General features: G+C 41.8%; 1 protein-coding gene across 2 annotated transcripts in view; it reads left to right on the top strand.

Moving 5' to 3' along the window:
* The first annotated feature begins 7,799 nt into the window (after positions 1–7,799).
* Positions 7,800–25,136, top strand: part of CPEB4 (cytoplasmic polyadenylation element binding protein 4) — a 40,827-nt gene continuing 23,490 nt past the window's right edge. For both annotated transcript variants that reach the window (XM_027718480.2, XM_027718479.2), the window contains exons 1-2: positions 7,800–9,085; positions 18,915–18,996. In XM_027718480.2, the coding sequence (XP_027574281.1) occupies positions 7,964–9,085; positions 18,915–18,996 (1,204 nt within the window). In that variant the 5' untranslated portion in view covers positions 7,800–7,963. The remainder of the gene's footprint in view (positions 9,086–18,914; positions 18,997–25,136) is intronic.

The following is a 25,136-nucleotide window of genomic DNA, read 5'->3' as shown; positions in this document are numbered from 1 at the left end:
GGAATATGCAACATTCCCCCCTCCCTTGCCAGTGGAAATATGACATGGAAGCCATCAGGTGTGGAACTCAAAGGAAAAACTGGAAGTCTCTTCTGAATTTGTTCCCTCAGCACACTGAAACCCAATATTCATTAAGCAGATGCACAATATCTCTCTTCCCTGCAAAGACCCCAACAGAGGACTCCCCATTATCTGCAAGGCACGGGAAGGGGGAAAAGTAGCAGACTTGGGCTCTGAATGCTATGGATTTTGTGGAATTATACTCATCTCAAAGCCGCGCTGGGAATGTGCCAGGAGCCAAAGAGCTGCACTTAATTTACCTAAAATGGAGCAGATTGCCACTGCTCTCCTTTTTAATAATGGAGATGCAGCCTGGAGACTACAGATTCCATCAAGCAATGCTCCAAAAGGATCCAACTGCTCCAGGTGCTGGGGGTACTGTGGCTCCCAAGTGGAAAAAAAGACCTACCTCATTTTGGTCACTCTGAATTGGACTCTTATTATTGTTAGCTTTGCTTTTTCTATTATATATTCCACACTTCTCAGAAATTCCGTTCTAGAAAATGTTTGATTAGCTAACTTTGGGGGCTGAGGGTTATGCTATATTTATCCTTAAGCTGTCACTTGGGCTCATTAACACTTTGCACGTGAATCTGTTTTTTTTTTAGGACAAGAAGCCAGTGTTTTTCTCCCCTTAATAGCATTGTTAAGTATTTCAGGAATCTAAAATCCATAAACTATTTCTGTGCCCTGAATACAAACCTCTTTGGAAAAAGCCAACGAACGTTTTAGTCAGAAAATTGGAAGGCGTGTGCTTAATGCACTTTCAAATTAAATGATCTGATGCTTTTCAATTTGTCTTTTTGCCCTTCCCAAATACCCAAAGGCACTAGCCCACTTTGTAAATGAACGGGCTATGAAATCTTACTTTGAGAAATGAAGGTGTCACCGAGTTGCAGTAAAAATTATACTCGGCACCAAGTGTACTTTGCAAGCCCTGACTAATTGCCCCCTGCAACAGCCCAGCATTCCTCCTTTATTAACAGGAATTAAATAAGCAGTTATTTATCTTCAAAGTGGGAAAAACTTCCTAAACCCCAAGAGACTGAGAAGCTAAGTCTCCATAGCATAAAAGGCCTCTTTCACTGAAGACCACTGAGTGACCATCGCTTTCCAGATGCCTTTTGGACAATGGGTGGTGCCCCTGGACAGGCTGTCCTGGCACGTCTGAGGATGGCTCATCCACTGGGTTCAGGTTCAGCCTCTCAGATTTTGAGCACCCTGGCTCAAAACTTAGGAACTTCTAGCTCCAGGAATCCCATCACAGCACAGAGATATGCCAGGCTCTCTGTGAAAGGCTACGGTGGGCAAGCAAATACCTCCCTGTGTGCTTTTTTCCTTCTACAATTTCAGAAAGAAAATTATAAAGTGAGCCTTCAAATTGGCCTTTTAAAACTCCATGTCTGTGTGGAATTTCTTTTGTCCATCTTGAGGAAGCAGTATCCTTAAATGGAAAAAGAAAAATGGGTTTGCAAAGGTCACATCAGCAGATTTTGAAGCACAGTGGTAAGAATGCCACTGCCTTTGCAACACCACCTATTTCCTCTTCTAAATTATTTACGTATTTATTGTATTTTACATGAGCCATGGAAGCTAGAGGCATTTTTGCAGTGTCAGGTCATTCTGAAGTACATTCCATACAAAGAATAGGGCTAGAAAAAAATTGTATGTAATACTGTTCATTAATATTACATAATTACTGCACACAAAATAGTTCTCTGGGCAGTGATAAGGGTTTTTTCATAAAGACTAAAGACTCCAAGGCAATGTATTCCATTAAGGGGTTGCTTAACATATGAGGGTATATCAATATATAGTACCTTCACCCAGCTGCAGCAAAATGACGAAGCCAGCTTAGTCAAATGAAGCCATTAGCATGTATAGTGTGTTTTACACAAGAGTTAAAAGGTTTATAAAATCATACTTTGATATTGCAATGACCAAGCTGAGATATGATCTAGCAAACAGCAGTTGCAGCTGCATCAGCACAAAAACGAACTGTTGGATTTTCTCTGCAGCCTAGAGAACATTTTCTGCAGTCTTTGAAAATTGCTCTGAAATTAAAAATTTTTCTGTATGTGTAGGCTAATATTAGCTACTGACAGCTTGCCTGAAGTTTTTTTTTTCCTGGAGCAATTGTTTAGGATAAAATGTTGATGCAGCTTTTCCGATCTGTTGGCTGCTTTTATTACCACTGACTGTGAGCAAGTCCTGTGTCTTCTGTGATAATCTAGACCTAAAGTAATGTAGAGGAACATCTAGAGTGACTAATAATCCCATAAATGATCCCTTTGAATTTTAACATATCCCACTGCACTCTTCCTCAAGTCCCTGTGCTGTAAGTATAGTGTTAATCTTGAATTTAAATTTGATTTACTAAACTGTGTTAATATGCCATAGACCTTTGTGTGGGCAAGATACAGCAACGATTTTTAGTATAAAACTGGAGATCAGAACGTCCTAATAGGCCTTTTGACATTCAAGAAAACAGCAGTTACGGTTTTTGATAAATAAGATACAGCTGATAATGCTGCCCCTATAAATGAGATTCTTATCCTCTTTCTGCTCCCTTTTTTTAAGGCATGTGACTTTAACTGCACAGCCGTTAACTGAGACTTGAATTCTCAGTTTCCCCACCAACAGTGCAAAACAGGTGCATCAATGTGATGTTCCTCCAGTGTGTGCAGTGCTAGTGTTTGACGTTCATGTGTTGAGTCACCGAGGGCTCACCTTTCTCTCTGGATGACACTGTGACAGCTGCAATCAGCAGATGCATGAGAGCTGACGGTACTTTGATTTAAAAAAAAAAAAAAAAGAGGGTTGCTGGCAAGGCATTTCCATAAGGAGTTCCTTCTCAGCTCTGCAAGTCCTTTCACTTCTTAGCTCAATAGGACCTTGATTTGATAACATGCAGAGTGTTATCACAAAGGGCACATCTGCTCTCCTAGATTCTCCCAGGATGAGTCGTGTGACTGAGCTGGAGAGGCTTCTTGGGGATTCCATTTGCTTTCAGGTTTAGTTTATCTGTGAGCCAATCTATTAAATTATCATTAGCAATTCCACATCTCATGGGGCATATGACCTTACCAAGACTATGCAGCACACCTGACAAAATTGAAGACGTTCCCCTTTGCTGTGTTTCACTGTATGTAACACTGAAAGACAGAGCAGGCCCTGCACCAGACCCGAGCAAATCACAGATCTCAAGATTATTTCTGACTGAGCAAAAGTGAGCACACAGATTTTTCTACACCAGTTCAGCCATCCTCAATCTTTCCTGTGACCTGAGTCACAGTCAAGAACTTATTGCATGACGTGTTATGGTGATATTGTCAGAATAAAAGCAGGGTAAGAAATCTAATCCTCAGAGGAGAGCAATATGTTCCCACTTGTGATTTAGTCTCACAGTGAAGAGGTTGTTAAGGGTTTTGTGACCCTGGAGATTGATTCTGGGGGAGCCTGCTTAGTGCACAAAGCCATTGGCAGTCATCAGCTAAAGCTGCCTAATGATGTCAGCTGGAGTGGCCAGAGGAATCCTCTCCTCTACGGTACCCAGAAGAGTTGAAGTGCTTCCAGGAATGAATCCATTAAATGCTGGTAGTGATTAGTGGAAGGTACCATGATGATTTAAAGCACTTCAAGTGTCATTCAGTCTGAAACCTCTTTCAGGTGAAAAGCGTTGGATACATCAGGACTGAGCTGCAGGGACCTACTCAGTAGATGTGGCAGCAAATCTGGGCATGAATCTCACCACTGTAAGTAAATGCTACTGAGAAAACTCTGCCCTTTCCTTCCCACTGAAAAATAGTCCTGGATATTTATTGTTGTGGTAAAGGGAAATTTAAGATTAAATTTCTAAATTAGCTAAATTCACATTACTTCGATGCCCAAGGATTTGGGGTTTTCTAATTATTTGGATCTCGTGTTTCAAGTTTCATCCAAAAGTTAGGTCAAGGCATAAGCTACAGGAAAATCAGTGTGTAACTCACTATGTGATAAAGGGTTAATTTGACTCTACAAGGGCTCAAGCTCATGGCTGGAGTGATTAAAAAAATTGGAGCAACCTGGTCTAGTGGAAGGTGTCCCTGCCCATGGCAGGTGACTGGAATGAGATGATCTTTAAGGTCCTTTCCAACCCAAACCATTCTGTGATTCTATGACACTGTCATGCTTTGCATTCTTTGAGACTCTCGTTACATCATCCAGCCACCAAAGCGGCAACTCCCTCACAGGTTGTCTTATTTATAGACAGTTCTCACTTTCTTTTGTGTAACTATTATGGTGGCTGCAATCCCTGCGCACTGTTCAGGCACTTTTTCTCAGAGGTTGAATAAATTGACACAAATGCTGCTGGGCAGTGATACCATCCCAGCGTTGGCTGTTAAGAAACCCCCCATGGTTTGAGCAAACCATGTTTGTCAAGAGAAGTGATTACAGTCAGATTTTGGAAGTTGTTCTGCTCGTATCACTCTAGTGGATCTGCATCTACCCTAATGCATTGCAAGGGTGTGCCTGAAATTAAATTAAGGCCATCTACTCAGTCTTTCCCAAACTATTCATGGAATAGCAATCTGCTGCTAGAGCCAAGTTCATGGCATCCTGACAGAAGTGCCTGTTAACCCTGAATCTGATGATAATGATGATAATAACAGTATGACTAGAAAAATACAGAGAAAATAATACTTAGTATCAGATGGGCTCACATAGGTTGCAAGCAGTAAACAAAAGGGGAAATTATAACCCAGTAATTATATTTTCACAATGATGTTTTCACCATATGTAAACAAGTCCGTTTTCACACAATGAAACAAGGTATCTACGATTGCAAACAAAAAACTTATTTAATAAAATTGTTGGGAAATACTTGGTTTGGTAAAAGACTCAAAAAAAAAAAAGACGCATCATCCAAACCTACAATGAGATGACTGAGTGGGCAGAAAAGTCTTGGAGCAAGTAGTAGTGGACACCCCACTACTAAATGAAAACTACTGAGGGAAAGTTTCTGCATGTTTCCTTTTACAGTTGATTTTTCTACTGATGTATCTACATATAGTTATTTTAATTTCACTAGATATTGTTACTTATTTTGAACTATATTTTTATTAGCATATTTTAATTTGCAAATGTGCAAAAAGAGCGCCCATCCCCAAAATGAACTCTTGTATAAACTGGACCTGCAGTAGATGGAACAAGATGGGCTTTAGGGTCCCTTCCAACCCAAGCCATTGCAGGGGATGCAGTCCAGGGGTGCTGAAGGATGTTACAAAAAGGCAGCCTTTCATGGAGTATTTAGTTGTAGATATTAGCCATGAGACTGAGAGCAGCCCTGAAGAGAAGGACTTGGATGTGTCCTGGGCTGATCCCACAGCGTGGGCGGCAGGGGAGGGGATCCTGCCCCTCTGCCCCGCTCAGGTGAGACCCCCCTGCAGAGCTGCCTCCAGCTCTGGGGACCCAGCTGGGACACAGACTTGGAGTGAGTCCAGAGGAGGCACTGAGATGATCAGAGGGATGGAGCAGCTCTGCTATGAGGAAAGGCTGAGAGAATTGGGATTGTTCAGCCTGGAGAAGAAAAGGTTGTGAGGAGGCCTCACAGCCCCCTCCAGTATCTGATAGGGCTACAAAGAAACTGGGGAGGGACTCTCCATCAGGGACTGGAGTGACAGGACAAAGGGGAACGGCCATTCCCTCTGAAAAGGGAAAATTTAGGTTGGATATAGGGACAAATTCTTCCCAGTGAGAGTGTTCAGGCTCTAGCACAGGTCACCCAGAGAAGCCGTGGGTGCCCTACCCCTGGAAGTGTTAAAAGACCAGGTTGGATGGGGCTCTGAGCAACCTGGTCTGGTTGCAGGTGTCCCTGCCCATAGCAAGGGGTGGAATCTGATGATCTTTAATGCCCCTTTCCAACCCAAACCCTTCTGTATCACACCACAGACACACTGTCAGCGCGGTGACAGGTGACGCCCTGCCCTGCACAAACATGGCGGGCGCCGCGCTCCTCACTCCAAGATGGCGGCCCCACCGGCATCCGCCTGACCTCTTGCCCACACTCAACATGGCGGCCGCGCTGCGGGCGGGCGCACCGAGCGCCGGGGCGGCCGCCCCAGCCCGGGTGTTCCTGCCCTTACCAAACATGGCGGCGCGCAGCGGACCCCGGGCGGGCGGAGCCGGGGCCGGGGGCGGGCCGGGGGCGCGGCCGCCACCGCCCCGGAAGCGCCGCGCGGCCCCCGCCAGCTGGTTGTCATTTGGTGCGGCCGCTCGGTCCAGGCGGCACGGGCTGGGCAGCGGCCGCGCGGGGACCAGCGAGGCACCGGCTGCGGCGGACGCCGGGGGGGTGGGGGGCGGGGGAGGCGGCAGCCAACACACGGAAAAAAAGACGCGAAACGAGGCGGTGGCAGCGGAGGCTCCGCGCCGGGGACACGTCGCCGGCTACCGAAGGCTGTCGGTCTCCTGGTCTTTGCAGATCTTCGCAGCAGCGTCCCCGCGGAGAACCCCCCCCCCCCGGTGCGGCCGGTCCATGAGGGGCACGGCCCGCCCGCAGCCGAGCCGAGCAGCCGCAGGGCAGCGAGCGCCCCGAGCAGCCGCCGCCGGAGCCCCGAGCGCTGCGCCCCGACACAGAGCCCGCCCCGACCCCGCCGGGCGATCCGGGAGAGCCGCTTAAACACCTTCCATGGGGGAGAGAGGAGCCCGGCCGGCCGCGCCTTCCCCTCCCTGCCGGAGGCTGCTGCGCTGCTGAGGTAAAACCCCTCCTGCCTCCCCCGGCTCGAGCGAGGGCGGGGGGACACGCGGGGCACCCACGGCCCGGCCCCGCTGGACGCCGAGAGCCTGAGGAGGGAGCGCGTCTCCAGGGGCTCGCTGGGCTGCGGGAAAGCCGCGATTCCCGGGGAAGGAGGCGAGCCCCGCACCACAAAACACCCTCCCGGCAGCAGAGAGCGAGAGAAACCTCCTTCCCCTTCCTCCTGCGCTGTCCCCTCCCTTCCCTTCCCCGAACGGTGAATGCTGATTTCTGAGATGAAAACCTCCCTCCTCGGACAGCCAGGACTCTTATGAAGGACACGCGAATATTGGATCATAAATAAGAAGCGAGTCTGGCGAGCTCTGAAACCCAGCCCAGAAGGAGCAGCATCAAGAATCCACCCTTCTGCACAACTCACTCCCCACCCAACACACATAGAATACTGATTTCCTGAGATAAGATCTTACCCCTTTAAACAACCACACACACACACATACACACACACGGTGTATATTATTGCTAAATATAATAGGTTAAACCCAGCAGCACGGGGGAAAAGCCTCTTCTGCAACTCACTTACCCTTTTCACCCTCTGAATGCTGAGATCCTGAGGTAAATTTTTCCCTTGTCCACAGCAAAGACTCTTTTTAAACAGGACACAAATATATATTAGATTATAGAGATGTATTAAATTATTCCAGATTTAAATCTATTTTTTGCTGCCAAGGGGTTGAGGGACCAGACGTCATTGTATTTTTTTTCTTCCCTCTTAACTCATTTATGGGCGAGTCAAGGCTGCTGAGGAGGAAAAAAACAGCATAGTTAGAATCTCTTTATCCTTATTCGCCAGAAGCTTTTTCTCTCATTGCTGTGCATTTCCTTTCGAAAAAGGAAACCTCTTATTTTGTGAACCAAAGATTTATTTTTCCCTTCCTCCTGCCCAAAGGAAGGAAATGGACACAAATTGACACATTGAAATAGTTGAAGAAATCTATCTTTTGCAAAAGATAAAACATCGTTATCCAAATCTGAAACAAATAGCGTGGAGGGAGAAACTGGAATATCTAGTGAAAAACAGGATACTTGCTAATCTTGCCTCAGAAGAGGACAAGCTAAACACTAAACATCAACTTGTTCTTACAGGGAGGATTCAAACCCTAAATATAATAAATGGGGGATTACGGGTTTGGAGTGTTAGTGCAAAACAACACTGGAAATAAGTCAGCTTTTCCAGTCAGATTTCATCCACATCTGCAGCCTCCACACCATCATCAAAATGCAACCCCCAGCCCTGCTGCTTTTATAAATAATAACACAGCTGCCAATGGCAGTAGTGCTGGGTCAGCTTGGCTCTTTCCTGCTCCAGCTGCCCATAATATTCAGGATGAGATTCTGGGGTCAGAAAAATCTAAAACTCAGCAACAGGAAAAGCAAGAGTCCCTAGAAAAACAGCAGCTTTCCCCTGGTCAAAGTCAGGAAGCAGGCATGCTCTCTGAACCCGAGAAAGCTAAAACTGAAGAAAATCAGGGTGATAATTCTTCAGAGAATGGCAATGGAAAGGAGAAAATCAGAATAGAATCGCCGGTGTTAACAGGATTTGATTATCAAGAGGCTTCGGGGCTCGGTACTTCAACACAGCCCTTGACATCCACTGCATCTTCTCTGACTGGTTTTAGTAACTGGTCTGCAGCTATTCCTCCTTCTTCTTCTACAATAATCAATGAAGATGCAAGTTTTTTCCATCAGGGAGGGGTCCCTACTGCCTCAGCTAATAATGGTGCTCTGCTGTTTCAGAATTTTCCACATCACGTCAGCCCTGGCTTTGGTGGTAGCTTTTCCCCCCAGATCGGACCCCTCTCTCAGCACCACCCTCATCACCCCCATTTTCAGCATCATCACAATCAGCATCAGCAACAGAGGAGGTCTCCTGCAAGTCCTCACCCACCTCCATTCACACACAGAAATGCTGCTTTTAATCAGTTGCCTCATTTGGCTAATAATCTTAACAAGCCACCTTCTCCGTGGAGCAGCTACCAAAGCCCTTCTCCCACACCATCCTCATGGAGCCCCGGCGGCGGCGGATACGGTGGGTGGGGAGGGTCCCAAGGTCGAGACCACCGCCGGGGACTGAACGGAGGGATAACACCCTTGAACTCCATCTCGCCCTTAAAGAAGAATTTTGCAAGTAATCATATCCAGCTGCAGAAGTACGCCCGGCCCAGCTCGGCCTTCGCTCCAAAATCGTGGATGGAAGACAGTTTGAATAGAGCTGACAACATTTTTCCCTTTCAGGTGAGCACACTCTGTTCTGTCCGTAAGAAAAATGACCCCAAAGTGCATTAAAATGCTCTGGGAAGTGCAGTGTGTTGGAACAGCACAGCCTGGTTGTAGGATTTCTGTGCTTGCAACTTAAAAAAAAAACATATTGAACTTGAAATGTCATAATGGGAATGATCCTCCAAGCTGTGATTCATGTTGTTTTTTAATAGTGATGGTGATAAATATCTATTGCCTACCAGCCACCTGTATTAGCCACTTTCCCTTCAGCTTAATACTAACACATAGACAGAAATAGCCAATGAAGAAATTTAGCAGCAAGAATCTACAAAAAGGAATAAGGAAAAAAAGTTGGAGTATGAAACATCTGAGGCCTTTTAAAATACTCAAGAATGTACCACATCTGAGAAAAGTGTATTTTGTTTTCAAGTATCACGTGGACTTGCAGTGCAACATAGTTTGTGTAGCAGCTTTTTTTTTGGAAACTTTGATTTTTTTATACAGGATGGTAATTGGTGCAGTTTGCTCTCCTCAGTAATGGCAGCAAATTCTGGTTACAAGCCATTAAATCATCACTAAAATTAGATCTGGACCAGTGTCAGTTGGTGGTCTCCTATATTTTTGCTATGGCCTTCTCCTGGCAGGAGGCAGTGGCAGTTCAGCCTCTCCTTCGGGGCTGACTTGTTATGAATTTGAAAAGAATTGTATAATGTTGAACCTAATTTACAGTAGAAATTAAACCAGAAGTACTCTTCTTTTCATCTGACCACTAGTTAAACCGAGCTTTTATGTGTGTGTGTGCCTTTTGTAAACTCCTTTAGGGTGAATTAAACAACCCAAGAGCTCTATTACATTTCCAGGGTTGTTTTTCAAGCTCTTCAAATGAGGGCAAAAGTAAAAATCTCAACGTGATTGCAGTATTTCTGGCCATGCTGCAAGACACCCAGGGTGACCTACTTTAAAATAATTTCGAAGATAAAAACTGTACAATGTGTCTCCCGGTGTAAAGAAACAGAAATACATTTAATAATGACTTTGTGGGTTTGTGGATAGTTGGGTTCTTTGCAAACTGCTGTTTTTTGGTGCTGTGCAGGGCCTGCTGACAGCACAGCAGCTCTGGCAGTAACTTTCCTTTAGGGCCCTTTTTTCTGCTGCAGAGCTGTTGGCTGGTTCAATATCAGGTAGAGCCCTTCTAAATTTAGAATGCATATAGTAATAATTGATTTTAATGTCGGGATTTGTAATGAATATAATCAACCTGTATCCAACATATGGAATTTATACACTGAAACCATTAGAAAAAGGGCACAGCTGGAGCTGGTCTTTTTTCAGCCTCACTGCAGCGAGACTTGGCTCAGGCTTTGATTCACTCTGTACCCTGACACGTAGCTGATGTTCAGAGTGACAGAATGAGATCAAGTGTGTCCTTGCTGCTGTGTATAAGCCCCAAATATATACACAGGGATAGAAACGTGCTTGGATCGGCATCAAGGAAATTAGAGAAAACTGGCAAAGTCAACCTTGAGTTGTGGATGCCGTTCCAGACATAAAATAGCAGACACATGTAGTTTGATCATGGTAAAGAAATGATTTTTGTGTAGCATGGTGGTGTCTGTTTACATAAACACTCAGATGAAGCTGTACATGTCAAGACCAAGTCTGACACTCCTTCGTGCCAAGAAAAGGAAAGTGTGGAGTGAAGTGCTTTCCAGTCCAGTACTGTCACTTCTGTGAGGAAAAGGGCAGGGCAGCAAAACAGGGCTTCAGCACTGCAGCCCTAGAAAGATGCTGATTAATTTTGAAGCCATCATGGACAACTACTTTTTATAACTTTTTTTTTTTTTTTTGTATAAAATCTTTAGCTCCTTTGGTCACTTAGCTGAGTGTTGAAAGCACACTGAATTCTTGAATTGCTGGAAACAAATGATGTAAAATTTGACCTTTGATGTCTTTTTATTTTTTCCTTGATTATGCTGATTCTATGCCTGCCTCAAAGCAGAATAAGGACTTTAGGATATTATATATTTATGTTCATGCATCTATCTGTCTTTATATTAAGTATCCTTCATGTACTAGACGAGGTAGCAATCATGTACTGGACAAGGCTATTTTGTTACTGGAATCTTCTTAGATTCCTGTTTAGGAAATAGTTGAAAGCTGTCTTTGCTGCAGCAACATAATGGAGTAATTTGATACAACTATCCCTTTCATTTAATATTTATGTTTTGCTGCTTAAATCATTAACGAGTGTTGCTGCAATCTAGAGAAAATTAGTTTCTTTGGAAGGCAAAATGCAAACCAGCAACTGCAAATATTTGGGGATCACTTTCTTTTTTTCACAGAGGTTGTCTCTACTCCAAAGCTTGCTGACACACAGAATTCTGTCTGTTTTGATGGGAATCTTAAGGTAACCAGGAGTAAATGCTCGTTTCCTCTTTGAAGAGGACGATGTTGCATAATATCCCTATAAGCCACTGATGTGAATTCCTGCTCACTTCAAACATTTCTGCCCGTGGCCCTTCGATTCTTGGGATGAAGTGGGTGCTCCAAATGGTTCAGATGAAAGGAAAATACTGTGGTGATCTCTTAGATAACCTTGCAATTTGATGATGCCGTGCTTGGTATGGAGGGCTGCATGCAAACCCGGTGCTTTCTGTTCTAAGTGTTTTCCATTTGGAATTCTGTCTCCTAATGTTTCAGAAGCAGCATGTCTGTAGGAATGTCTTGGAACTGAAAGCAAGGTCAGAGAAGACTTACCAGATCTGTTAATGAAATTAAGTTTTGATGTTGTGCTTTAGCCACTGGGCAGGCTTCCCCCTTCAAAGGTCTTTTGAAAAGAGAAAAGCCATTGTTCTTTGTGTGTTCGTTTGAAAAGGAAATGGTCTCCAAATGAAAAAATGGTTCCTGAATTAAAATTAAAAAGAAAAGAAATGGAGTTTTTTGGCTTTGACAGGCTTCCTTGAGATTTAATACATGAAAATGCTTTGGCTGTGACTATTGCATCTTTCCAAGTTACTGATTTTTAAAATAATTCCTTCTACTTGTCTCCCAGCAGCACTGACAAACTGGGTGCTCAGTAATTGTGTTTTAGGGCAGCACTGCCTTTGAGATTGTTTTGGCTTTCCTTTTGCTGTGTACTTGCACTTCCTCATGAGTGGAACATCCTGCCTGTTATGCAATGCATAAATCTTGCTTTGATAGGCATTTCCAGGTTTCCAGATCTCATCTTCAATGTGTGACGATGTTTTTTAAATTGGTCTCTGAAGACACAAGCAAGTGAAGCAATAGCGTTCTGTAAAAATGCTTAAAAATAATTTGTGTTTCTTCCTGGAATCAGGCTTGAAAATAACTGCCCATTACAAAGAATTTTGTACATGAGAGCAGTTCATTATATCCACTTGTTCAAAATGTTTTTTCCTTTCTTCTACAGTGGCTGGTTTCCAGGTATATAACCCCTTCCAAATCCATCCAGGGGCTGTGCCAGAGAGACTTGCTCTTCCCCCAGGCAGATATGGAATGTTTGAGAAAACACATACGTGATTACAAAATGTGTTTGAATTCTGAGCTGTACGTCAGCATTTGTTTGCCCACAGAAATGGGTTGGTTTAATAAGTGCATGAAACAAATTCACGGGGAACTGGGATTAAAAAAATAACCTCTTGAATGCACTTGCTAAACTTTCCTCTTGAAAAGATTTTGCAAGTAAATTTCTTTACCATGCCCCTTTATTTTAATAGTTGGTTTTGAGGAACCTTTTCATAACTCACGAGAGCTGGTTGCATAAAAAGAGGTTATTTGTTTTTCAGAATGCCATTTTTATTCTAGCAACAGCAATTATTCCAAGAAATCTCAAGCTATCATTTGAAAATAGAATAAATACTTAAAGTTGGATTTTTAAACCTGTTCACCCATTTTTCTATAACTACATCAGTTGTGTAGTAATTAGTGTTTTGTGTGCTGTTCCCCACAGCTACTGATCTGTGGGATTAGCAGCACTCTAATGTGGTATGACATGCACAAGTTAAGTGCTGTGGAAGTTAACACTGTTCTTGTTTTATAAACTTACTACTGACGTTAATACTTGGGCTTTGGCCCTCCTGTGTGTTTTTGACCTCAGGGTTTCTGTTTAAAGAGAGCTTTTGTTAGAAGCTATTTGAATTATGTTTGTCTTTTCCTAAGATTAAAAGGAGTACTCTTATTAAGCATTTTGCTTTGAAAGTTGCAGACTGAGCAGCCCAGCATAAAGAGTGAGAACACAAGATATTATGGGAAGTATTTTCTAGAAGATACATAGAAAACTTAATTTGTGGCTAAAATAGAATCAGACACGTTACTGGAAATGTCTATAAAGGTCTGTCATTTCTAACACTTAAAAAGTTCAAGTTTGACTAAACCAGAATTGTGCCCTCCCCAAAAAAACTCCTTTCTGATGTGCCACTTAACTTTTCCAGCTCCTTCTTATTGTTCCCTGGTGAAGCTATAAAAGATGATTCGGGCAGAATACAGCAACATCCTTTCAGGAAAAACCTGTTTATTCAAAGCTTTTAATTCACTGGATACTGAACTGGAAGCTGGAATACAGCATTTGCAGGGTGGTGGGAAGGAGGAGAAGCTTACCCAGAAGCATAATCAAGTCCAAATTTGCTTTGCAGTTAAAAGAAAAATGTGGAACTTGTATTTATGATGATAAATATGATGATATTGCCTCGCCCTGTACACCTTACTGTGCCTGAGACACACAGCTTTTGGGTTATGGGAAACAGGAACAAGGTTTCAGAAAGTTTCAGGCTTCTTGTGCTATAATGAGGGTACAAATGTAGTTGTGAGTTTTTTGATTTGCATAAATAATCTGGTTTGACAAATATTTAAATGTATGAAACAAGCCCCACTTGCAGCTACTCCATAAATACTCCTTAGTCACCTTCAGTAAATCACTTGGTGCAATGGCATCTTTGGCATTATTATTGATGCCCTGGCCTTCAGATAAACCTTGTTTTAAGAGATCAGGCCCAGACTTAGCTACCAACAAGAGCTCATACCTTGCCAGGCTTGACTTTTTGTACATTTTGGGATTTAGCCCTGGGAGGCCCTTCATGGGAAGCACTGAATAGAAACTCTCAGGTTCTGGAATCTTAATTGTTCAGGTGATGGTAGTGCTGTGGGTGCAGATTAAATATAATAAATCTGCACTTTCATAGTTAAGTTGAATGTACATCTTTCTGACGTGCAAGAGAATTTAGGCATGAGCTTTTAAAGTGCAAAGTATAGTCTTCCTGTGCATGAAAAATTCATTTCATTTCTTTTGCATGGGAGGATGTCCCAGTATATCTCGTACGTGCTTTGCACCAAGTGACTGTCTTTTTGGAATGAAATGTTTTTGGACTTGGAAAAATAAAATTGGAATAGGGATTAGAATTTAGTGATTTCCTCTGTACCAGTGGCTCCATTTCTTACAAGATCTCTAAACATAAAATAATCTGGGTGCCAGGGGGGAGATCACTGTAGTCACAGAGGTGGTTTGCCCAGGCTGCAGGAGTCCAAGGACAAAGTCATGACATGAAAGTCCTGAATTCTTCTCTCTTTGCAGTGAGGTTGCATTATTAGGAACAGTCTACGCACTTAGAAATTATTTCTAGACAGTAGAAGAATCAGAATAATTTTATTTTTCTGTAGAAAGAGATGGCCAGTTTATAGTCCAAAACTGTTTTGTTTGTTGTTGTAGAACATTCAGAGTCTCTACAGCTCGTTCTTAACCAGATCTGCTGGCTGTCACTTCTTGTATGTTGTGAAAACAGCACTGTTTGTTCAAAATCATGTGTAATGAATGTCTTTTGAAATGTTGACTGAAATTTTAAACATAGTCATGTATTAAGACTGCAGGTTTCTTTCTTTTTGTTGCTCCGTGGTGTTTGTTTGACTGGTTTCTTGTATGTTTGGTTTGGTTTTCTCTTTTTCTTTTATTTTTTGGTGGCCTTGTGTTTAACATGATGTCTGTCTGCCTCAGTTCTGTTTCCCAGGTCTAAATGTGTGTGTCCTTTGAGCCCTCTGATAAAGTAAAATTTAGATGCCCTAAACAAACTCGTGTAAAGCCCAGCTTACTGTGATCAAGCCAGGGAAATAATACCAGGCTGTGGCAGCCACATTTTGTTACTGAAGTTTGCACACTCTGCTTTAGTCCAGGGTAGTCATTACCCCTATTTATTTTCTAAATAAATAAATAAGTATCCAGTGAGCAGTTCAGCTCCATGGAAAGCACTGTAACTTTGTGAATTGATTCATTAAAACCACCACCACGTTGTTATTAATTCTCTCTGCATGAAGTCTTTTAAAGAAAACATCAGTTTTTTCCTAGGCACAGTATGGTTTATGTGCTTTATAACTCATAAATAAAATGTATCACATCTAGTTACCAGTTCATGATCAGTATCTTGACTGTTACAGCTATTTTTGATGTTATGGAGTGAAATGTAGAGTTAGGCATTTCTTCAGTGATATGGTCACTACCATTAGCCTTTACCAGCCTTTAATTTTACTTCAGGTATATAATACATGGATAGATTTCAGATGTGTTTCTCATAAAATGCACTGGCCATCTTGGAAGTTACGACTGACCAAATCTGGGCTACTGTTTTCAAAACATTTTTGCTATAAAAGGACTTGAATTTGTATAAAAATTCTAAAAACTACCAATGGTGACTTTCAATATCTGGGCAAGTAATCAACTAAATTAATGGATTTTTTTTTTTTATAAGCACTGTGCAAACCTCTGACCCAATTGAGCTTAGCATTTTGGCTGGTCTTAATTTAGGACTGACATCTTTTCATTGCCTAGATGTACACAGGGTTACTGACATACCAAATTCTTGAATTTCTCTGCGTTTCCAGAGAGGGGAACTGCTGCATTGCTTTCAGGAATATGTCAAAATTCAATAGTTATGTTTAACATGGTTTGCTCTGTCCTAATTGATAAGCAAAGACACGGAGGAGCAAACTCCAACAAGCCAAGACTAAGGCCGATCTTCCCAGGGGCCATTCAGCACCACGCATTGACAGTGATGATTAGAAATGGAAAGGTGGAAAAATAGGCAAGAGACAGTAACATGGCAGCATTTTGAGGGTGCTCCAGCCTCTGGAAATCTCCAGTGCTGTGACAAGTGACTGGAACCACTAGAGAGTGTAAGTGTGGGCCACATTTTAGCTGTTCCTCCTTTTATGGGATTGCCAATAGCTGCTGACCAGTTAATCTTTTGTATCAGTGCACAGGGTCATGTTTTAAAGTGTTTGCAGTGTGATTTGCAGCTTATGGGCCTTACACTGAAAAAGTGACACCTTGCTGCTTCCCTCAGAAAGGGAAAACTGTAAACTCCTCACCACAAAAAACTTCTATTGGAGAACGTGATGTCCCTGTTAGCTAACCAGTTCAATTCCACTTTCTCCCCTCAAATATTTAAATTCTCTGTTCTCAGTGTTGAAAACTTACCATTGCAGCAAAGCCTTTGTTTACAGCTCAACCCAACACAGACGTTTTTAGGGAGAAGAGACTCGCTTTGGCTCACGTGTCCCAGCACATACACGGCACAATAAACTGGAAATTACTTGGCCTGGATTACTCCCTTCGTGTCTCTCAGACAACTGAAATGTTAAGTGCCACAATTCCACAAAGACATGGAAATACTTAGGTTCTGCACTTTGTGAAATAAGAATTTTGTAGCTGTTCACAGGGTGCACTTGATGTTAATACAATGCGCTGAAAACCAGAATGCAGGAAGGAGAAGCTACTGAGGGATGTCAGGTTTTCTCCAACCTGTGTTTTAGGCTATTTTCTGTTGTCCTGTTGTGAGGACTGCTGGAAATGCAGATATTGTCTTCCAGTGCCTATTCCTGAGTTTCCCAGCTATTGAATCCTAATGGATCCAAGACCCCAGGACTTGTACTCAATCCTGCTAAAGGATTTTAATGTAACTAAGTTATGAACTAGGAGAAGTCAAAACAACTAAATACTGCTTATAAAGGAAGAAATGTGTAAAACACTGAGTTTTAGAATTTAAATGCTCGCGATGGTTTCTCTGAGGTGCCTCAATTATCTTGTAATAGAAATGACCACGGAAATAAATACTGAGGAGAGACAGGGCAGTGCTTTGCTTTTTATAGTAAATTTGATATTTGCTAGACTAATAAAGCAACTGGTTCCAAACCCTGGGCTTTCTAATGCTATTTGAAATGCAGCACATCCGGGTTGAGATACGTCGCCTGTTCTGTCTCAGTAATAAACTGTTCTGAAGAGAGGAAAAATACCAGGAAATTTAATTGAAAAGCAGTGGTTTTTTAGTGGTCAGAATGTAACTTACAGCTTGGAAATGGATCAGGACTCTAGGAGCTGGTGTGTCACTGCTCTTCAAATAGTATGTATGAGATATTTAAAGTCCAGAATGACTGCTCATTTTGGATCTGATCTGTGTGATATCAAGAACCCCCCTTGCAACATGCAGTCGCTGCTGCTTCAGCACTGGAGTAAAGGCCATTATAACCTGATACACAACAGCCTGTGCAATACCCTTTTTTACTCCACCACTGCTTTTTAAAAATGTTCCAAGCAGGATCTGTGTGCTTTGGAGAAACTTCAGCTTCACAGCCAGTGATAGGGACAAAAAACATTATTTGGAGCTATAATAACAATAGTTGTGGAGAAGCAGCTTAAAGCAAAAAAATGTCTGTTTTGAACTACTCACATTTTGCTTTCTTGTTAGAACAGATACTTTCTAATGCTTGATCTTGGTTCAGAGGGGATTCCTTAGAACAGGAATGAAATAAAATCTTTAGAATTGATGTTAGAGCGCTTCTTGGACAGAGAAAAACTAAATTAAAGGTGGATTAATATAATTGTATAATTTTTTTTCCAAATCCAAATGTATAAATACACAGATAACATGGATAAGTGAATAATTTTGGGAACTATGGTGGCTTTTTGCCTCTCTTTGTGACCTTATAAGGTACTGTAAAGATTTCAGAGTTTACAAGAAATTTCAGTTATTCTGAATTTGCCAATTAAAATAAGGCAGTGCCAGGATATTTTATGTTGCTGTAACATCAGATTTATAGGATGTGGAATTTGTTGTTTGATTGAGAAAGTGTGACCCATGTGTTAAATGATGCCTTTGGTTAATAGGAAGCAGAAATATGTAGTAATATACTTCAGGTGGCTGGAGGTAATGAAACAGTAAAGTACAGGAGACATTGTGCCTCCCATCTGTTGAGTCCTCCTTTAATTTTAGAAATGCTTGGAATGCCAAGCTTGTGAATTCACAGAATTAAAAATCAAAGCAAAGTTGTCACCCAGTAAATGAGACTGTTTGGAATGCTCCTGCTTGTGTGGACTACCTTAGAATTATGTAGAATTTGAACTGACTGCACAGAATTCAACTATTTCAGGTGTCGAGATAGTTGTTTAGGTAGAGGAAATTCTACATGTTTCTGGAATTTAAAATTTCTTAAATTTGGACTGAAATACCTGTTTTATGATTTGTCCTTGCAATTCTGTCTCCCAGGATATGATCTTTACTTCCTAACTGTGAAATTACTTTTAACAAAGTTTTGCTGTGTAGAAAGGAATGCAAACTAAATATTGAATTGGGTTCTTAAATGATTGGTTACAATAACTATAGATCAGATTTTTATTTAAGAATATTCTAATTTTTAATATTCCTGTATCAGCCTGCCTTTGGTGTATGGGTTTTGCTTCATTCTGCTGTAGTAATGTAGAAGAAAACTGAAGTTTTTATGTTTCAGATGGTCTCATTTAACGCTGTGTGTTGCCTAAACTGCCTCTGTTTGTTTTTGCTTGCAGGATCGCACGAGGACTTTCGACATGCATTCACTGGAGAACTCACTAATTGACATAATGAGGGCTGAAAATGATTCACTGAAAGGTAAATTTAGAAAGAGACTATTTCCTGCAGTAAATAATTGGGAAGAGGTGCTTACTTAGAATAAGAAACTTTGGTTTTGATGAGGAAAAGTCACGTTGTGCACCTGTTGCATGGTCAGCTGGGGTGGGCACCCTCTTTCAGTTGTCTGTAGATGAAGCTGTTGCAACACAGGTACATTTTTTTTTCAGTTCTGTGCTGCCTTAAATTGCAGATTTTTTTGGTACCATTGGGAAAGAAAAAAGGAGGTTGAACTGACATGCCTTTGGAATTTCTCTCTTTTTATTTTTTTTTAGTTTTTTGGCAAAGGTAATCTTGCTTTGGAAATACCTCAACTTATGAAGTATTCAAAGTATTGTCTGTGTATAATTTTGTGTGAATAGAAACTGCTTGTGGTCTACAATTCAGAACTTTAGTTTCTTGTTCTGTAGAATGAGTAATCCATTTCAGTTCAGTGGTTCCTTGTATGAGTAGAGAAGTCAAACTCTCACACACACTTCTTATCTAGAATTCAGTTTTGTTACCAGTCATGAGACCACTAAAAAAACAAACCTGTACTTGTGGTTTCTGCAAGTAAATTTCTTTTGCTATCAAGGCTTGTGGTGATAATGAAATCTGACTTGTTTTAATACTGATTCTTGCTCAGAAGACCAACCTCTGATAAACTGGCAATAACTTGTGTTTGTTGCCTTTGCTGTGGTCTGGAAAGGCAGCTTGAGTTTCCCATCCCCAGTGCTGTGCAGCCATTCAGGGTGATGAGAAGCACCACAAAATACTCTTTCCTGTTGAAATGACAAGGGGAGCCTGCTGTAGATAAAAGTAATGCCAAATGGATTAAAACCCCAAAATACATTCCCTCCTTACGTAGTGGGGACCAGGATTTTATAAGTGACACATATTAATAGCTTTCATTTGATTTATATGCTGTCTTGGCAGCATCCTATGCCTCCAGCATCATATAGAGAACCAAGAATCAGGTGCCCTTCCTTGGCTGCAGCACCTGGTATTTGCCCCAAGACCTTCTATTCAACTGCCAGGCCATCCCAAACCGGGTTACAGCTGCTGAAATCTGGCCCAAGGTGACATGGCCATAGAACTAATAAAATTTCCCTTTAAATTTGAATTTAACAAAGTCAGCTCCACATGTATTTATATTCAGCAACTAAGTAAGGGGAGTTCTGTAAGCAGTATGATTTTTTGTTTAAGTGCTTTGAAAGGATTCTTTGCATTGGAAATTTATTTTTTTTTGAGTGCTTAACATGTTTTGAGAATGATGGAATAAGTATGTCAGCAAAGAATACAAATAGTTCTGATACTCGTTAATTCCTGCTTTAGCTTGGTTGTTAATCCCCTCTGCAGAGTCATCTGTGGCTTGGCCAAAGTTCTGTATGTGTTGTCTCAGACTGACTGAAAGACAGTGATATCAACTAGGTCCTGTTCTGGGAATTATTTCTTAGGTTTCTTGCAAATTACTCTGTATCAAGGTTAATAGTTATATAACTATATAGAAAAAAGCCTCAAAACTGAGATGAGAAATTTAAGTGATCCTACGTGAAATACTTTGTTGTGTAGCCTCGTTTTCAAGAGTCTCCTCGGCAAGAACGTGAAGTTTGCTTATAGTGAAATGTGCAGTACACTGAATTTGACTGCTGCTGCTCTGGCACAGCACACAGTGACTTAGTTCCTGTAATATATTTAGGAATGGATCTTTATTCAAACCAGCATCCGCTGTGCCGTGGTAATGCTGCAGAGATCATCCCTGAGTAGGGTGGGGTTTGTAAGGAGAGGAAATACCTTTAGTTAAACCAACTGATACAGCTGGAAAAAAATCGTGACTTGCTGGTACAAAACATTCCACACCAAGCCTGAAGTGGGGCTCGTGATCACAAGCCTTTTGTGTTTATTTTCCATCTGTGTCAGTGGCTGTATGATTTTGTCTTAACACAGATCCTGTCTCTCCTGTTTTCACTTTTCTTGCCCCATCTTTATTTAAACCTTGGATCTAGAAATCTTAAAATAGGACAAATGATGGTTGTCAGCTAAATCTTGCTTGCCATTTCAAGCACCTGCATTTAAATAAGCAGAGCCATAAGAAGTTTTTCGCTTTGCATTTTAAATGGGTTAATCAGTGCATGCAGTGCTTTGAACTAAAGTTGGATACTCTCAGAAAGGAAAAGCTTCTGGGTTTGAGACTTTAAAAATAGCCTGGGCAAGACACTAATAAAACATACTGGAGAGAGCGATCTCAGAATGGCATGGAAATAATTTAGATGATCTAATAGGTCTCACTGCTATCTTGTGAGTCTGTGAGAGGCTTTAATACTGGCTCGAGATGAGTTTAGTGTGCAGCACTGACAGCACCCCCTTCATACTGTAATGGACTTCAAGAGAAAGAGGCACTATGTTAAAATGTGGCTTCAAAACAAGTTAGAGTATGGACATGATCATAGACATCAGTCACAGTTTGGAACCCGCTGTCTCTTGGAAATAATTTCTGTCTTTCAATGATATGTTCAGAGCAGCAGGCTGTGGGTTCTGAAATAAAATCATAAATAGGAATTCTTCAAAATGTAACAAAATCCATTTGCGGTGTGTTCCTTATGGCTGAGGTGATTAAGCTGTGCTAGCCTTGGATTTGTTTAGGACAGTATTAATTATGTTCTTGGGTTGTCTCGTTTTATGAAATAAATAGCATTTCCTGTGTGAGGCTAAAAGGTGAATCTTAAGTGTCAGTGATTCACTGCATTCACTATTACCTTTTAATGCTTTGGATAGGCATTTTACCATTTTTTTCCCCCCTCTTTTAAGGTATATTTTTATCCCTGCTCAAATCCTCTTCCTTTGCTGAGCAGCTGCCATTTCAATATGTTATTTTTATCCACCCGAGTGAGTGTGCTGAGTGCTGCACAGCCAACGTCAGCCTGCAGAAGCCTTTCCCCGGAGACTAATTGCATCTTCTTTACAATGTATTCGGCCTTCGTGAGCTGAGCCTGGAATCCAGAGACTGATTTTTGAATCTGGGTCTTCCAGATGGCAATTTGAGCATTACTGTAATAGTAGTAGATTGACTAAATATTTCCTTGTTAAGTGACACTGAAATGTCTTTAAATACTTTATGACCGCAGGCTGCTTTATGACTGAAATGTCCTATATTTCAGTTGAGAATATAAGGTTATTGCCTGGAAATGATGCAAGGTGGAGTGGATTAAAGCAGCAGGCCAGTCCATCTGCTTCTAGCACTGCAAAGCACTCCTGTAAAAATGTGGGTGTGAACAGCTCAGTGTCTGCATGAGTGCTGAGAGTGTGACAGAGTCTTAAAAACTAAGCATACTTGTGCACAAAAGGAAAGGTTTTACAAGCAGACTAAGGTCAAAGTTATACACACAGACACTGAGGGAGAGGGTCAAACAGTATTTTTTACTTTTTTTTAGCTTTTGTTCTAGCTCTAAATTTTAGAGCTGGAAAGCTAGAATGATGAGAACCATTCAGGATTTCTCCAAGCAAGTGTATAGTCTGAGCTGTATTTTTAAAGCATTCATCAGCCCCTTAATATGGATCTGAAAAACTATGTTAAAATTGAAGAAAGTATGTAAACCTTATAAAGTGTTCTTGGATGACAGGAATCCAAATAGTTTTGAGAGCATTTTCTGAATGGTGTTTAAGAATCTGAACTAGTTGCTTCTTTTCTAGTCATATGGATTAGGCAGCATGTTCATTTTATTTGAGTAGAACAGGCCATTTGGTTTTCTATATTATCCAGAAAATTAATGAGAATCTGATGAGAATCAGTCCCAATTTTTGCCAAGGGCCAAATAACATTCTCTTTAGGGAAGTGATCCTTTATATATGCATGGGACAAAATCTGACCTACTTTAAAATGTAATTTAATATATTTTGAGGTTTTTCCTAGGCTGCTGTGGTGGTTGTACCTCAGACTTTGGGGAGCAGCATCAGTGGTTGTTCTGACCAAGAAGGTCAGTCTTATCTAGGGGTTCTTCATTTGCAGCTTTTTAATGTGTAATGTTTTAATCCAGCCTCAAATAAAATGCACAAAACCTTTCCTTTCTGCTGCACCAGGCTGCAGACAGTTCAGGTTTGCCCTAATTGTCTTTGGAAGCTGTCATGAATTACTGTGTGAATGTTTCCTGCTCAGGATCTTCCTGAATTTTACCTCCTATGCCAGGAAAGGCTAATGGGATTTGCAGACTTGAGTGCATATTAATTAAGAGGGAAACCAATTGTTCTACTGTCTCAAAATATTGCTGAACTGGGTCTAATAGCACTAAACTGCAACCCATGCTGAGGGAGCCAGGATGGGGGAAACACAGTCAGTGTGTGTTTTATTTGAAATCAGCAGCTCCCATTCCTATTGCTGTCCACTGTTTTCAGGTGGATTAGAGTAGGTGTATTATAATTTCTACTATTCTATATCCTAGAATATTAACAAGCAAGGGCACACTTTTTTCCAAACGTAGCTAACACTCAAAATTTTGGGGCAATACTCAATATTTTAATTTTTTAATCTTTTATGTTTTTCCCTTCCCAGTTCTCTTGTGGCAATTGAAGTGTTTGTTGTTACCCCTGCCTTTCCAATATTTGGGGCTTATCAGAGCTTTTGTTTAGAAACAGCCAACAATCTTGTAAGAAAACAAAATCACCTGGGCAACAGGAAGAAACTAAAATCTTCTATTAATAAACACTGAGATCAGATTCATAGATTGGATTCTGCCCTGACACAGAAGTAATGGACACAAGCCATACATAATGTATGATTTTACACTCATTAGCTATTACCTCATAAACTCCCAGCTTTCTCATTTAAATGGATATGTGGCTTTGTGGCTTGAACTAAATTCTTCGGAAGAGATGCAGAATTTGGAAAATTCACACACACACACCCCAGCTCTTCCTGCCAGGGCACACGTTTTCCAGCCGGTCCCTCCCAATTCCCAGCTCACCTGCGATTCTCAGGGACCTTGGCTGGTTTTGGGACTTATGTTGTAGGTGGGAGTGGGGAGAGGAGAACACCACCAGGTACAGTGAGTTTATTTGGAGCATACCATCCCTGAGCTGGGATGGAAAGGTCACCAGGAGTGTTGTGCTTCCCAGAGCTGGCGTGTTCCTCTCAGTCTGGTGTTAAACTGCTATGGAGAGACTTTGCCATTAGTGGAGAGCGTCCAGCGGAGGCCACAAAGAGGATGAGGGGTCTGGAGCAACTCTCTGATGAGGAGAGACAGCAGGAGCTGGGCCTGGCTGGTCTGGAGAAGAGGAGACTGAGGGGGGATCTCATCAGTGCATACAAATATCTGCAGGACGGGTGTCGAGAGGATGGTGCCAGACTTTCTCAAGGACAAAGAGCAATAGCCATAAACACAAGAAGCTCTGCCTCAAATAAGGAGGAACTTTTTTCTATGGAGGGTGGCAGAGCACTGGAACAGCTGCTCAGGGAAGTCATTCTCCCTCTCTGGACACATTCCAAACCCACCTGGATGTGTTCCTGTGTCATCTGCTCTGGGTGACCCTGCCTTAGTGGGGGTGTTGGACTGGATGATCTCCAGAGGCCCCTCCCAACCCCAACCATTCCATGATTCTGTGATTCATAAGGCTGTGTTAAAACCCCAGGCACCTCCCCCTTCCATAATTCAGGCTTCTGATTCCTTACCTACAACCCCCCACTGGCAGTGCGAGCTCTGGGTGTGGGTTTTGTGTGTAGCCAGAGAAGGAATGTGGAGCTACACAGGGTATTTTTGGCAGTGAAAGCCTTGGAACTAGACTGACTTCTAAGTTATCCAGTCATGGGCTGGGTTCGTGGTGCTGTATGCCATAAGAAAATGGGGTCAATTAAAAAAAAAGTCTTAAAATTTATAGCAGTCTGGAATTTTAAGTGGATATAAATGAAATGAGAATTTGCTGGTTCTTTGGAAAACATGTGGACTGAGATACAGGTTGCCCTGAGGCAGAGGTAGAGTGTAATTTAGGTTAATACTTTTGAGAATTTTTTCATAGAATAATACAGTCATTTAGATTGGAAAAGACCTCCAAGGTCACTGAGTCCAAACTTTGATTGATCATCACCTTGTCAACTAGACCAGAGCACTGAATGCCATGTTTATTCCTTGACTTTTCACCTTAATTTTCTGTTA

Source organism: Pipra filicauda, unplaced genomic scaffold (assembly GCF_003945595.2).
Source record: "Pipra filicauda isolate LSUMZ 115617 unplaced genomic scaffold, ASM394559v2 scaffold3_size10097308_pilon, whole genome shotgun sequence".
NCBI classification, from domain to species: domain Eukaryota; kingdom Metazoa; phylum Chordata; class Aves; order Passeriformes; family Pipridae; genus Pipra; species Pipra filicauda.
The sequence above is the reverse complement of the archived record's forward strand: the minus strand, read 5'-3'. Positions and strand labels throughout refer to the sequence as shown.